The 15,766-nt window shown below is 42.0% G+C and overlaps 1 protein-coding gene across 1 annotated transcript in view; it reads right to left on the bottom strand.

The window, feature by feature from the left end:
- TEAD4 (TEA domain transcription factor 4) overlaps positions 1-15,766 on the bottom strand; it is a 72,778-nt gene that overhangs the window by 38,404 nt on the left and 18,608 nt on the right. Inside the window, exon 4 of the mRNA XM_075762748.1 lies at positions 4,610-4,864. Coding sequence (XP_075618863.1) covers positions 4,610-4,616 — 7 coding nt within the window. The 5' untranslated portion in view covers positions 4,617-4,864. The remainder of the gene's footprint in view (positions 1-4,609; positions 4,865-15,766) is intronic.

The raw sequence follows: 15,766 nt of genomic DNA, 5'->3' as shown, positions 1-15,766 counted from the left end.
CTAAACTAAAAAACAGTTAAACTGGCTGTGTTATTTACAACGCAGAGAAATCAGAACAAGTACCCTGCCGACAGTATACCACTACAGATCAACTCTATCTTGGAGAACTACTAAAAGTTTGAAATTTAGAAATGAAAAGTCAGAGGAAGAGCCAGAAGGGTAATGCAATGTTGCTAATGAAGCAAGTTACTTGAACATGATTACAGCTCTGTGGCTGCAGGCATAAACAGTGAGAAAAACATAATCCTACACAACATGCTTGGTTTTAAGCCTGACAGATAAAAATGGGACTACAAAGCTGCTAAAGAGCAAAAGGGACAGGAAAGAGTATATGCCCTTTGTTGAAACAACAGAATAAAGCCCCCAAAAAAGCAGTCACAATAATTTTGATAACATGTAATATACAATAAAACTGCTAATATATCTCTGTTCAGTACTAAGCATGTTAAAGAATGATGCCACAGCCAGTACTATTAACTCTACTAACTGCAATAGCAAGCAGTTTCCTGGTTGGTTGGTGTATCAAAAGTGGCAAATTGCTCAGTATTCAGGAAATGCTTGGCACTCATGGATAAATATTTCTTTTTGTATTTGCATGGAGAAAACACCAGTTAAACTGACATACAATTTAGCATGAAGAACCCTAAACTCTGCTTACAAAGGCGATGGAAGGAAAGACTTGACAAACACTAGCAGAAGTTTAACCTGTTGCAAAGGTCTCCAGAAATCTGTCTTCATCTAGTCAATAGCAAAGAACTAGAACCACACAAAACCAAAACTGAAAGCTGACTCAGTGAAACAAAACCTTGTTATTGAGCTACTCCAAAAACATCATGCCTACCACCAGGAAAAGAGAAGAGGAGGGAAAAGTCTGCATCCTGACCGATTGTCCATGAATCTAAGTTTCATCTGTCTTCTAGTGTTTAAAATGGGACATTCAATTTTATTAGCAAAACCGTGGGATAAAGGGCTGTTCTGCAGTTCACTAGGTCACAGTAATGGAAGCTCCCTTCTCTACACCAGTACTGAAGATGCCAGGAGATACTAACTCTAACAATGAATTCTGTGATTGCTTATTTGGTACAAATGCTACAGATACTATTTCTCCCATGGAAAACCATAGTTGGAAAATGTAAGAGACAGATTTGTAATACTGTACCCCCATAGTATTCTAGCAGGCAACACTTATAAAATTATCCTGCAGGACCTTAGTGGTACCAGAAGGCACCAGACCAGTAAGTTAATGATGCCCCAGACTTGCTGCTTCTAATGTCAACACAATGATTAGGAGAAAAGATAGCATCCCGTATCAGACAAGACAGCTTTTCATGCCTTAAGCAGGTGGGGTAAGCAGAGACTGCTTCAGTCAGGATGCTGCCTCCAGTAATGGAACACGTCTAGGAGGGAAAAAGATAATGAAAGAAAAGAAGGCAGCAAAGGCATCAAGACACAGATTGTCAGTGTACAGAGAAGAGCTTGGCTGACTTTGGGGTGAAGTAGGAATCATGTCCACTCAGCAATCAGCAGAGTGTCATCAAAAGAGCTGTGAGCAGCAAGCTGACTCTGAAGAGGCTAGGGAACATGAGCGTGAGACCTGTGTATAGGCTGAAATACACCTCTCTGTGCAATTTTAAATGTATGCCAACAAAACAGTGCAAGTTCTTCATATATGTCTTGGTGCACTTTAGCTTGGTTCAACATGTTTGCTGGTAAAAGCTACTAACTTTAAACTGATAACAGTTTGCTTCAGAACAGGTGAGAAGTATATAAATTGCACATGGAAGAGATCCTGGGACCTGGAACATCATGTCCAAAAGAGTAATACCACATGAGCCATTCCTCAGTGGGAAACTGTGAAATGGTTCCACTTTTGTCAAGGAAAGGGGCATATACAGTTCTCTGCAACACCTCGCCCCTTGGTGCAATGAGGCGTGTACAAGTCGGTCACAGGACAGCTAAACAACTTTCCCTCAGAGGCAGGGCCAGCTCCACATACATCTTGTCTTATTCTGTGAGATGGCTCGTAAGCGGTGAAGATGAAATCAGGGACTATATTTATTCTCCCTGCCTGGTCATATCTTTCTATAGATCCCAGGCTGGGCCCTGTTTCCTTGGCGTGGATCCTGGAGACTAGCAAGCAAAGGAGGGTATAAATCAGTGCCTCAAGTTCTGTCAGGAGCACACTGAACCAACCATCCGTGCTGGGAACAGGTGCACTGAAGGCAAGCAGGGACACAGTCCCATTTGGAGTAGTGGGGGAGGGCTTGCAGAAAAAGCTGTTCGTTTCAGATCCCAGAGCTTAGTCTAAACTTTTCACCCTGCAAGTGGGTTATTAACTGCACTGGTGAGCTGCAGAAGGTAAACTAGAGACTTTCCACTAAACACCAGTCCATGCTAGGTCAGGCCCCAGCTAAGTCTCAGTTTCTGTAGTCCGTTCTACTTCACTTCTACTTTTGCTAATTTCTTTTCCGGTCCAGTGGTTCAGGGACTGTGAAGACTGATTAGAAAATGAAGACAGTCTTATTGTAACCATGGGATAGGGGCTGTGAAACAGAAACTATAGAATCAGTTTGAGATAATTAGTGTGTAACCAAGGTAATAGGTAATGAAACTAACTGACCATGGCAAGGTACAATGCTGCTATGTTCCATGTACAGTCCCTACCCAACCGGACAATAGGTTCGGAGATACTAATCTTAGGAAGTTGTTATGGACAAGTGTATCCACAGCAAGGATACTGCTCATGCCTGCAAGAAGAGGGTTATCCAACGGACACGGGTACGTGACCACTGATGACCACCAGAGAGCCCTTGAGGACCACTGACTCAAATCACTGAGCATGTGTGACGGGGAGGAGAATATGGAAATGGATTCTAAGAAATGATTATCATAGGACTGCCTTTTCTGAGAAAAACGATGAATATGTATGTTTTGATCCTACATAACCTGTGTGTTGGTGATCACCTGGCATGCACGTTGGGTTGAGCTATCCCCCGTGCCTCCAGCGCTGCAATAAAGAATGCCTGCCTTAACACTACATTGGTGTTACGAGGTTTATTCCTGGATTTTGGTGACATTATGACTAATTTTTCACCAGTTATTTTAGAAGTCACTGGTCATGAAAACTAGTGCACTAATCTAAGCTTAAGCATGGGGTGGATTTTCAAGTAATATTTTAATTTGAGTAACATTTTAAGCAAGCATTGCTTCTGAAAGAGGCAGTCCTACCCTCACCTCAACCATAGCTGTTCATTCCCACTCTCATCATCCCTTCTCTAAGTACCAGCACAAACAGCTGGGCAGCAAAACAAATCAGGGGGCACATCCAAATTAAATTTCAGTATTTCCCCCTTTCTGGTTGTGCAAGTTTTAAGCTGGATCAGTTCCCTGGCCGGTTCCATAGCACAACCACGAAAATGTTTGTGCCAGCATAGAGCAGGAATTGATGTCTACATCAGAATATTGACACTGGCTGAGCCTCAGGGTGATCAGCCTTGCTCAACGTATATTGCTCTGCACAGATAAGTTGATGTATGTACCCAGTAAAACCACCCATTGTAGATAAGGCTGTGTAAACAAGACCCCACTCATGCCCCTGTAGTGAGAGCAATATATTCCCTAGCTCAGGGAGCAATGGCCCGATGGGTGGAGAGAAACCTGCAGAATGACTTGTGAAGTGCTCTATATGAGGCTTCAGGGCATGGTGCTCCCATGATGGGGCCTGCAAAGACACACAAGATTCCAAGGTAAAGGAAAAAAAAGCAAGTACTTACTGGGGACTTTTGGGACTTTTAACCAAATATTGTGCACTCTCAGCCTTTGCTTTTTAGTCACAGAACCAGGTGGTTTCTTCCACTACTGAGCTAGAGAATCCAGACCAGCTTTTTTTGTGGACGAAAATCAAGAGAGAAATTTTAACTGTGGAATAGGTCAAAAATCCAATTCAAAATCATGTCTACCACTTAAAAAGTTGACTGCTGCTGCAGCTGCAAGCCAGCACTTGTCTGCATTCAGGGCTTGGGTCCTAGCTAGCTAGCTGAGAAGAACCCACAGGTGAAAGACATTCATGCCAGGGCTATAAGAAGGCAAACTACAATGAAAGGGAGCTGCCAGAAAGGTGTGGTTTCTGCCCTTCTTAAGATCTGAAAAGTGTAGCTACTTAAACTGTAGGTGTTTGCTCAACACCAGCAGAGCCATTCAGGGGCTCAGGGGCTGAACTTCTGCCCTTTAGCACTAGAGATGCAGACCTTAACCTGTTAGGATAACAAGAATGTTGGAGACAGCAGCGAGAGATACTATAAAAGATAGACTCAGTCACACCATGAAGCCATTATATGGTATCTATCTGAAGATTAGTGCAGTAGCATGTCCAACTCTGGGAACTACCTTCTTGATACTCCCCTGAAAACAACATCTATAATTCCTTCTAATCTGTGAATGTTAAAATCTTCACTGATTTTCCTAAATACAATTTGAAGTGACCAACTGCATCAACTTGGGAAGGCTTAAGAGAAAAGAGTTCATTCAGAACCTCATTTGGTACAAGGCAAGTGGCCTGCACAGGGCAGGCTGCCTGGGGCGTTGTGGTGTGCCCTTTCCTTCTCCTTACCATACATCTTGCCTTCGTCTGACAAGATAATCTTCCGCCGTCCACATGGTGGGTAGATGGCTAGCGCTTCCTGGAAGCTCTGCTCAATGTCTGGACTCCACACGCCCTCAGCGTCATTGTCAATGGGTTTGTCCAAGGCCTCGCTGCCCCCTGAGTCGTTGCTCCCCTCAGGGGAGGTGGGAGAACTCCACTCGTTGGAGGTAATGGTGCCAGCTAGAAACTCCAAGGTGCCACGCGGAGAAGCAGACTCAGAACCTGTGATGACAAACATATCCCATCTGTCAGTCAGAAATCCTCCTCTCTAGGAAAAGGAGGAGATGATAAAGAAAAAAAAGAAAAAAAGTAGTTAAAATCCTCAGTGAGGACGACTCTTATTTCACATTTACCTTCAATGGTAACTCAACCCTGTGCTTGATTTCTGTCAATCTTGAGATGAAAATCCTTCTGATAAAACAGCCTGCTCCCATATCTCTTTGGCTTATTAACTCTCTGTCACTTCCCAATTCTCCTCAGACACTAGGACTTCTTGCCTGTGCCGTTGTCTCCTAATTTCTTTATCCCTCTGTTGTAACTGTTATTTAACTTTCTGAAGCATGCATACAGGGAATCAGTCCGTGTGAAAGACTGTACAAAATAAAGCAGTGATGAATTATTTAGTCATCACTGAGCACTGGGGTTGAAATTTTCTTAGATACTGTTTCACTGGATCACAGTTAGCAGTCGGTGTCATTTTTAACACTGACATTTCTTCTTCTCAAGGATCAGCTGCACTTCTAAAAAGCAATTCCAGGAGCCAGACAGTTTAATGCAATGTCTCCCAAATCTCAGCACTATATCCAGGCAGGATCAGAAGGCACCATGAGTAAAAAGATAAAGGCACTAGGTTGCAGGTCAAGAATCCTAGGCACTTAGCCTGGTTCTACTGCTCATCTTCACAACGACCTTGGGCAAATTCCTTCAGTTCTCTATGCCTCTCTGCCCCCTCATCCTTTACCAGTCTCAGGCTATTAGATTTGCCACTGAGCAGGAGCAGAAATTGGTTTCTCATTGAACCTAAGCAGGCAGCTGCTGGCTCTTGAAAACTACAGTACAGTTATGGTCTATTTATAACCGCCTAGAGTAGAGACTGAAGTCATTGAGTGGAGACACTAAAGCACCCATTCAGAAAACAACTTCAGGCCATACAGACACTTCCAGTCAACCATACAGAATACAAATGGCTTCTAAAGACACAGATTATTCCCCTGCCTTAATCCAAAAGCTGTTCATTTACCTTTTTAGTAGTTTCGTTATCTAAGGTACAAAGAATTAGAACAAGCCACCGTTTCAGAATCCAATTAAATGAGAGTTCAAAACTTCCCTGCATATCACCACTTTGAGCTGGGTAGCAAGAAAATCAGAATAAGGCGCTTTTTTTTTTCCCAAGAGCAACAGAATCATCAAACCTGCACTGAACAAGAGAGTAAGGAGAGAGCTCTGAGATGCCAAGTCAGACTAGCTCAGAAGTATTACAGTGATAATGTAAAGGAGGACAGAGGATAAATTTGGACATAGTTTATGTCAAAACCTAGCTATAACAAGATTTGTGCAGTTATGCCATGCCCCAGTTGGTAAATAGGGAAAGCAAGTCCATTCATTCCACTTCAGAAGTTCAAAAATTCAGGGCTCATAGCTCCAGAAACTTTTCTGACATCAACTTATAAAAAAGCAAACCAAACCAAACAAACCAAACAAACAAACCACAAAACAACACCTCTCCCCCCCCACCCCCCAAAAAAAAACCCCAACCCTAAACATGACATCATACACTGCTTTTTAAGTGTCTCTCTTGTTTTCTTACCTCTTTGGGTTTCACATTTACAAAATCTTCTCCAAGACCATAATGACTAGATTATTTTTTTTTAAATAAAAGCTGAAATTCTTAAGAATTTTATCATTTCAAAAGCTGAAGTTGTAAGAGTTGACAACTGTGGCTCTCAGAAGGTTTTGCAGCTCCTTAAGGACTTTAGACAGCAGCAGATACCTATTTTACATCTCCATAACCCACCAAAAGCTCAGGAAACACATAAGAGAACACTGGGCATTCGAATAACTTCCAGACACAATATACAGTGCAGCATTTTAATAAGTGGTTCACACACACATTTAGAAAACCCAGTATATGGCTTATTGGAACACATTAAACACTGGAATGGCTTATCACTGTCCATATGTCCATTTTAGCCCCTACATTATATTATTTCAGTCCTCTTGACCCATGCTATACATTTTCAGAGCTCTAATGAACATGGAAAGAAAGAATAAAATGTGACGTGAGGTGGGGGCAAAAAGGGGAACTCAGGCCTTTACCACTGGGACAGACATCCCAAGCACGCTCTGGGCAATGTGACACAAAGCAGACAATGTGACTTTAAAAGACCCTGAAATGAACAGTAACAGTTGCTTCCCTTACCAAGCATCTATCACCAATACATCCCCTTTCACTGAAAGAAAGTCTCTCGACAGCCAGTAGGCTCCACACCAACTGAAAACATACTCTAACTGCTCAGATGTATGACTCCTAAAGCCATGGTCACTGGAAGCTATGACCTCTGCTATCAGGCTAAATCCCCTAGCAATACATACTAGTAGACAAAGTAATCTCCTAGGGAATGTATGGCCATAACCATAAAAAGCACCTACTTTGAATCCAGTTATTTTCATCTCCTTCATCTCCATGCAGACACAGATGAAGACTTAGCAGATGATTTCAGCATGGCACACTTATGTTGGAAGCTAAGCAAACGTACCTGAAGCATAACTTCCACCTGCATCCAAACCCTAGGAGTTGTTGCCTGATCATTTCATGTTTTATAAGGCTTCACATCTGCACCAAGCACCTTTGGTGACAAAGGAAACTCGGAGTCCTTTCTGATCCAAGCTCCAGAAGTAGTGGAGGAGAAAATACATGCTCTATTCAGTTCAGTGTCAATGCCCAAGACTTCCTGCTCCAAACACGAAAGAAAAGTTGTGCCAATTTGAAGAGATGTCACTTGTATAATCAGGGAAGTCCACAAAGCAAGACACAGAATATGTGAGCCTTATCTCACATTGGCTAAATCAAGGGAAGATGTGGAATATAAGAGCAGTAAGAGAAGAAATTATATAAATCTTGAAGTGACTAGATACTTTTTTTTTTAATGCTTCCTACTTTTTGTGCTTTGACCAGCAATGTTAGTCCTATCTCAAACTACAGCACACCAAAATGTGCTATCGTGTCCAGTCCCAACTTTTCTACATCTTGGGGCCTGATTCTGCTTTCCCTTCTTGACACTAAAGCTATTCCTAATGGATGATTAGAAAAGTGGAATTGCACAGATTATAAAATCAAGGAAGTTTGGCCATCTACAGCTGAAACCTCAGTAATCACCCAGACACTACACAATTTGCCTTGTTTTTGATAACTTCCAAAGAAACTCTAGATTGAAATGACCATGAAAATCCTTATAATTCTATGTCTGTAGTTCAGTAAGATGCCAAGGGTTTAAAGGGCCTGCAAAGTTTTCTTAAATAACGTTGCTTAAATAGCAAGCTCTATGTGCAATCAATCCCAGGCGATACTCTGTGCTCAGAGGCAGTAAACAGTAATAGAGTGAGTCCTGGTGAGGGGCCATCTGGTCTCTCAGTCTCTTCTTTGGCTGAACTCTTCAGGCCTTCCGTTGCATGCACTGTTAACCTATACTCTGAACTCACTGGTGGCCAAAGTGGCTGTTTATTAAACTAAGCAAAGCAAACTGTAGAGAAGCTGGGACCTAAATTCTGTGGTAAATGGCTTTATTAGTACAGCAAGTTGAAAAAATGTCAGTGGAAACACTTCCCATTGAAGAAGCAATCTGGACAAAACTAGCATTTTTCAGAAACTTGCTAATGTTGAATGTGTTATTTATAAGAAAGGTTTGAATAATACTAATTAGTATGTACTTTAACAAAATACAAATGTTTCAGCATCTAGCTTTCAGTTTGCTTCTGTTTTCCCATTCAAGCAAAAGTAACTATACACATACAGCTTGGTAACTTTAATGGTGATTTGTATTATTGAGTGTTCCAATATCACTAAATATTTTAGGAAGGAAGGAAAGGAAGGAAAGACAAAGAAGGAAAGGAAGGAGAGGGAGGGGGAAGGAAACAGAGAAAGACAGAGAAAGAGAGAAGGAAAGACAGAGATGGAAAGACAAGGAAAGAGGGAAAGTCACAGGCAAAGACAGAAAGACAAAAAGGGACAGAGAGAGAAGGAGAGAAGAAGGAAAGATGGAAAGACAGAGACAGAAAGACAGAGAGGCAGAGAAAACAAGAAATAAAAAGAAACAGAAAAAGGAGAGAAGCACAGAAGGAAAGACAGAAAGAAGCAGAGAGACAGAAAGGCAGAGGAGAGAAAGAAAAAGGAGAGAAGCAAGGAAAGGGGGAAAGAGGGAAAGACAGAGAAGGAGAGAAAGAAAGAAAGGGAAAGAGGGAAAGAGGGAAAGAAAAGGAGACAAGCAAAGAAGGAAGATGGAAAGACAGACAGAAAGAAGCAGAGAGAGACAGAAGGGGACAAAGAGACAGAAGGAGACACAGAAGAAGAGAAAGAAAAAGAGAGAAGCGGGAAAGAGGGCAAGAAAAGCAGAGAAGAAGAGACAGAAAGAGATGGAGAGAGGAGAGAAAAAGGAGAGAAAGAAAAAGAAAGAGAAAAATGAGAAAAGCACAGAAGGAAGAAAAGATGGAAAGACAGAAGCAGAGAAGGAAGGAAGCAAGGAAATGAGAGAGAGAAGGAGAGAGAGAAACAAAGGAGAGAGAGGGAAAGAAAAAGACAGAGGGAAAGAAACACAGAAAGGCACAGAGAAAGAAGGAGAGAGAAAGAGAGAAAGAAAAAGGAGAGAAGCAGAGAAGGAAGGAAAGATGGAAAGACAAACAGAAAGACAGAGAGAGGGAGGGAAGGAGGGAGGGAAAGAGAAAGACAAGGAAAGAGACAGAGAAAGAGAAGGAAAGACAGAATGACAAAGAAAAAGAGAGGACAAAGACACAGAAAGACAGAAGCAAGGAAAGAACGAGAGGAAGAGAGTAGCCAAGAGAGAAAGAGAAGGAAAGAGAAGAAAAGACAGAAAGGGACACAGAAAGAGAAGGAAAGACAGACAGAAAGACAAAGAGAGTAGAGAAAGAAAGAAAAAGAGAGAGAGATGGAAAGACAAAGAGAGAAAGAAAAAGAAAGAAAAAGGAGAGAAGCAGAGAAGCAAGGAAAGACAGAAAGACAGATGGAAAGACAGAAGCAGAGAAGGAAAGAAGCAGAGAAAGAGAAAAAAGATGGAAAGACGAAATGACAGAGAAAAAGAGAGAAGGGGAGAAAGACGGAGAGACAAGCGGAGAAAAAGGAGAGGAAAAAGAGAAAGAAAAAGGACAGCAGAGAAGCAAGGAAAGAGGAAAAGAGGGAACAAAAGGGACAGAGAAAGACAAAGAAAGATGGAGAAAGACCGAGAAGGAAGAAAAGATGGAGAAGGACAAAAGAAGCAGAGAAGGAAGGAAAAAGGAGAGAAAGAAGGGCAGAAAGATGGAAGGAAAGAAAAAGGAGGGAAGCAGAGAAAGATGGAAAGGGACAAAAAGGAAAGACAAATGGATGGAAAGATGGAAAGACAGAAAGACAAAGGGAGAAGGAGAAAAAGAAATAAAAAGAGAGATGGAAAGATGGAGAGAGAAGGAAAGACACAAAGACAGACAAAAAAAGACAGAAGCAGAGAAGCAGGGAAAGACAGAAAGAGAGAAAGACGGAAAGAGAGGCACAGGGAAAAGGACAAAGAGATGTAGAGATGGAAAGACAGAAAAAGGAGAGAAGCAGAGAAGCATGGAAAGAGGGAGAGAGGGAGGGAGGAAGGAAGGGGAGAAAAGATGGACAGAAAAATGCAGGGAAAGAGAAGGAAAGATGGAAATACAAAGAAAAATAGAAGGAGAGAAAGAAAGAAAGAAAGAGGAAGAGAATGAAAAAGGAGAGAAGCAGAGAAGCAAGGAAAGAGGGAAAGAAGGAAGGAAAGGGACAGAGAAAGATGGAGAGATGGAGAGAAAGAGAGACAGAAGCAAGGAAAGAAGGAAGACAGACAGAGATGGAAAGGGACAGAAACAAAAGCAGAGACTGAAAGGGACAGAGAAAGGGAGACGGATGGAAAAACAGACAGAAGCAGGGACAGAGGGGGAAAAAAACAGACGCAGAGAAAAAGAAGGAAAGAAAGAGAAAAAGAAGCAGAGAAGGAAGGAAAGACAGAAACAAAGAGGGAATGAAGCAGAGCAAGCAAGAGAGAGGAGAGAAAGAAAAAGGAGACAAGCAGAAAAACAAGGAAAGATGGAAAGAAGGAAAGATGGAGAGAGAAAGAGAGAAGGAAAGATGGAAAGACAAAGAAACAAAGAGAGAGAGAAGGAAAGAATAAAGCAGAGAAGCAGAGAGGGAGACCGAGAAAGACAAGGAAGAAAAGATAGGAAGACAGACAGATGGAAAAAGAAGGAGAGAAAGAGAGAGATGGAAAGACAGAGAGAGATGGGAAAAAGAAAAAGAAAAAGGGAAGGAGGGAAGCAGAGGCAGAGAGAGATGGAATCCAGCAGGGAAAGACAGACAGAAAAGCAATGGGAGACAGAAAGAGAGAGAGAAAGACAAAGAGACAGAAAGACAGAGAAAGAGAAAGACACAGAAAGAAGGAAAAAAGCAACAGAAAAAAGCAGAGAGATGCAAAGACAGAGAGAAATGGAGCAGAGAAAGAGAGAAAGACAGAGGGAAAGATGGAAAAAAGCAGAGAGAAACAGAAAAGAAACAGAGAGAGATGGAGAGAGAAAGTAAAGAAGCAGAGATGGAAAGATGGAGAAAGAGAGAGAAAGAAAAGAAGCAGAGATGCAAAGACAGACAGATGGAAAGAAGGAAAGAAAGAGATGGAAAGAAGCAGAGAGACGGAAAGACAGAAAAGAAGCAGAGACACGGAAAGACAGAGAAAGACAGAGACAGAAAAGCAGAGGGAGACAGAGAGAAAGACATCAAAAAGAAGAGAGAGATGGAAAGACAGAGACAAAGAAAGAGAGAGACAAAGGAAGGAAAGAGACAGAAAAGAAGCAGAGAGAGATGGAAAGAGAGAGACAGAGGGAAAGAAGGAAAGAGAGAGACTGACACAGAGACGGAAAGAAGGAAAGAGGAAGAAAAGAAGCAGAGAGGGATGGAAAGGCAGAAAGAAAAGAAGCAGAGTGATGGAGAGATGGAAAGAAATAGAGAGAAAGAGACAGAAAAGAGGCAGAGAGAGACAAGCAGAGTGTGACGGAAGACAGACAGAGAGATGGACAGAGAGAGACAGAAAGAAGGAAAAAAGAGAGACAGAAAACAAGCAGAGAGACAGAAAGAAGCAGAGAGAAGGAAAGACAAAAAAGAAGCAGAGAGATAGAAAGACAGAGAGAAAGAGATGGAAAGACAGAGAAAGAGACACACAGAAAGAAGGAAAGAAAGAGACAAAAAAAGCAGAGACAGAAAGACAGAGAGGAACGGAAAGACAGAGGGAGAAAAGAAGCAGAGAAAGAAAGACAGAGATGAAAAGACAGAAAAAAGCAGAGAGAAACGGAAAAGAAGCAGAGAGAGATGGAGAGAGAAAGAAAAGAAGCAGAGACAGAAAGGCAAAGAGAGAGAGAAAGAAAAGAAGCAGAGAGACTGAAAGACGGAGAAAAAGAGAGACAGGAAGAAAAGAAGCAGAGAGACTGAAAGACGGAGAAAAAGAGAGACAGGAAGAAAAGAAGCAGAGATGGAAAGAAGGAAAAAAAGAGACAGAAATAAGCAGAGAGAGACAAAGACAGAGGGAGACAAGAAACACGGAAAGAGAAAGAGATGGAAAGACAGAAAAGAAGCAGAGAAGGACAGAAAGACAAAGACAGAGAAAGAGAGAGACAAAAGAAAGAGAAAGATGGAAAGACAGAGACAGAAAGAAGGAAAGATCAAGAACAACAGAGACGGAAAGAAGAAAAAACAGAGCAAGAAAAACAGACAGACGTTAAAGAGAGACAGAAAGAAGGAAAGAGAAAAAGGAAAGAAAGAGAGAAGCAAAGGGGGACAAAGACAGAGAAAGAGAGGGAAAGAAAGAGAGACAGAAAAGAGGCAGAGACAGACAGAAAGACAGAGGGACAAAAGAAGCAGAGAAAGAGACAGAGACAGATGGAAAGAGAAAAAAGCAGAGAGACGTAGAGAGAAAGAAAAGAATCAGAGACATGGAAAGGCAGAGAAAGACAGAGATGCAGACAGAAGGAAAGAGACAGAAAAGAAGCTGAGAGACAAAGATAAATGGAAAAACAGAGGGAGAAAAGAAGAACAGATAAAGACAAACAGAAAGATGGAAAAAAGCAGAGAGAAAGAAAAGACAGATGGAAAGATGAAGAGAGAGAAAGACAAGAAACAGACAGAAAGACAGAAAGACAAAGGGAGATGGAAAGACAGAGGGAGACAAGAAGCAGAGAAAGAGGGAAAGACAGAGACAGAAAGAAAAGAAGCAGAGAGAGATGGAAAGGCAGAGAAAGACAGAGACAAAAGAAGCAGACACAGAAAGAAAGAAAGAGACAGAAAGAAGGAAAGACAGAGACAGAAAGACAGAGAAAGGGAGACAGAGAGAGAAAGAAAAGAAGCAGACAGAGACAGAGAGACACAGAAAGAAGGAAAGAGACAGAAAAGAAGCAGAGAGAGACGGAAAGGCAGAGAGAGGTGGACAGAAGCAAAGACAGAGAGAGAAAGAAAAGAAGCAGAGTGAGATGCAAAGACAAAGGGAGACAGAAAGAGAGAATGACAGAGACAGAAAAAAGCAGAGAGAGATGGAAAGACAAAGAAAGAGAGAGAAAAGAAGCAGAGAGAAAAGACAGAGAGACAGAAAAGAAGCAGAGAGTGATAGAAAGACAGACAGAAAAAAGGAAAGAGACAGACAGAAAGAAGCAGAGAGACTCAGAGAAAGAAAAGAGGCAGAGAAAGAAGCACAGACAGAAGAAAGGAAAGAGTGGTGGAAAGAGAGAGAGACAGAGAAAGAGACAGAAAAGAGGCTGAGAGAAATGGAAAGAGACAGAAAGACAGAAAGAAAAGCAGCAGAGAGTGATGAAAAGACAGAGACACGGACAGAGAGACAGATGGAAAAAAAGCAGAGAGAGATGGAAAGACACAGGAAGACAGACAGATGGAAAGACAGAGAGATAGAAAAGACGCAGAGAGAAGCAAAGAGGAAAAGGAGCAGAGAGACAGAAAGCAAGAAAGAGAGAGATGAAAAGACAGAGAGAAGCAAAGGGAGGCAGAAAGAAAGAGAGAGCAAGACAGAGACAGACAGAAAGACGAAGAGACACAGAACGAAAGACACAGAAAAGAAGCAGAGAGATGGAAAGAGAGAGAAATGGAAAGACAGAGGGACAAAAGAAGCAGAGAAAGAGGGAAAGACAGATGGAAAGATGGAAAAAAGCAGAGAGAGACAGAAAGAGAGACACAAAAGAAGCAGAGAGAGACAGAAAGAGAGACACAAAAGAAGCAGAGAGAGACAGAAAGAGACAGAGACATGGAAAGACAGAAAGAGAGAGAAAGATGGAAAGAAGGAACCATAGAGACAGAAAAGAAGAAGAGAGAGACAGAGACAGACAGAGAACAATGGAAAGAGAGAGAAAAAAGAAGCAGAGAATGATGGATAGGCAGAGGGACAGAAAGAAAAGCAGCAGAGAGAGACAGAGAGAAAAGAAGCAGAGAGAGATGGAAAGACAGAGGGACAGTAAGAAGGAAAGATAGAGAAAGAAAAGCAGAGGGAAAGGGATAGACAGAGGGAGACAGACAGAAAGACAAAGAGAGGAAGACAGAGACAGAGGAAGATGGAAAAGAAGCAGAGAGATATGGAAAGACAGAGAAAGAGAGAGACAGACACAAAAAAGGAAAGAGACAGAAAGGCAGAGAGAGAAAGAAAAGAAGCAGAGTGTGATGGAAAGACAGAAAGAGAAAGACAGAGAGAGACAGAAAGACAAAAAAGAAGCAGAGAGATGGAAAGACAGAGGGAAAGAAAGACAGAGAGAGACAAAGACTGATAAGAAGCAGACAGAGAGAAAGAGGGAGACAGAAAGAGATGGAGAGAGACAGGGAAAGACAGAAAAGAAGCAGAGACAGACAGAGAGAGATGGGAAAGAAGCAGAGATGGAAAGACAGAAAGAGAAAGAAAAGAAGCAGAGGGAAAGACAGAAAAGAAGGAGAGAGATGGAAAGAAGGAGACAGAGGGAAAGAGAAAGACAGAGGGAAAGAGAGAGAAAGACAGAAAAGAAGCAGAGAGAAAAAGAAAAGACAGTAAGAGAAAGAGACAAACAAAAGAAGCATAAGGAGACAGAGAGTGAGGGAGAGAAAGACAGAAAAGAAGCGGAGACGGAAATGAAGCCAAGAGACAGAGAGGGAGATGAAAAGACGGAAAAGAAGCAGAGAGACAGAGAGAACGACAGAGCGAAAGACAGAGCAAGAGAGAGAAAAAGAGAGACAAAGACACTTAAAGAGAGAGAAAGAGAATGAGACGGAAAGACTGAAAACAAGCAGAGAGATGGAGAGACAGAAGGAAAAAGACAGAGATAGATGGAAAAAAGGAGAGAAAAAGGGACAGAGAAGGAAGGAGATGGAAAGATGGAATACAAGCAGAGGGAAAGAGAAAGACAGAAAAGAAGCAGAGATAGATGGAAAGACAGAGGAAAAGAGAGAAAGACAGAGAGACAAAAAGACAGAAAAGAAGCAGAGAGACAGAAAGAAAGAGATGGAAAGACAGAAACGGAAAGATGGAAAAGAACCAGAGAGACAGAGGGAAAGAGAGAAGAACAGAGACAGACGGAAAAGAAGCAGAGAGACACGGAAAGACAGGGAATGAGAAAGACAGAGACGGTAAGAGAGAGAAAGGCAGACACACAGAGATGGAAAGACATAGAGACAGACAGAGAGAGATGGAAAGGAAGAAAGAAAGGCAGAGAGAAAAGCGGAAAATAAGCAGAGAGACGGGAAGAGAGACAGAAAGGCAGAGAGAAAGGCAGAGAGAAAAACGGAAAAGAAGCAGAGAGAGACAGCAAGACAGAGGGAAAGATGGAAAAGAGGGAGAGACGGGAAGATAGAAAAGAAGCAGAGATGGAGAGACAGATAGCAAGACAGAGAAA

Source organism: Balearica regulorum, chromosome 1, assembly GCF_011004875.1.
Source record: "Balearica regulorum gibbericeps isolate bBalReg1 chromosome 1, bBalReg1.pri, whole genome shotgun sequence".
NCBI lineage: Eukaryota > Metazoa > Chordata > Aves > Gruiformes > Gruidae > Balearica > Balearica regulorum.
Note: the sequence above shows the minus strand (reverse complement) of the source record. Positions and strands in the feature narration are given on the sequence as shown.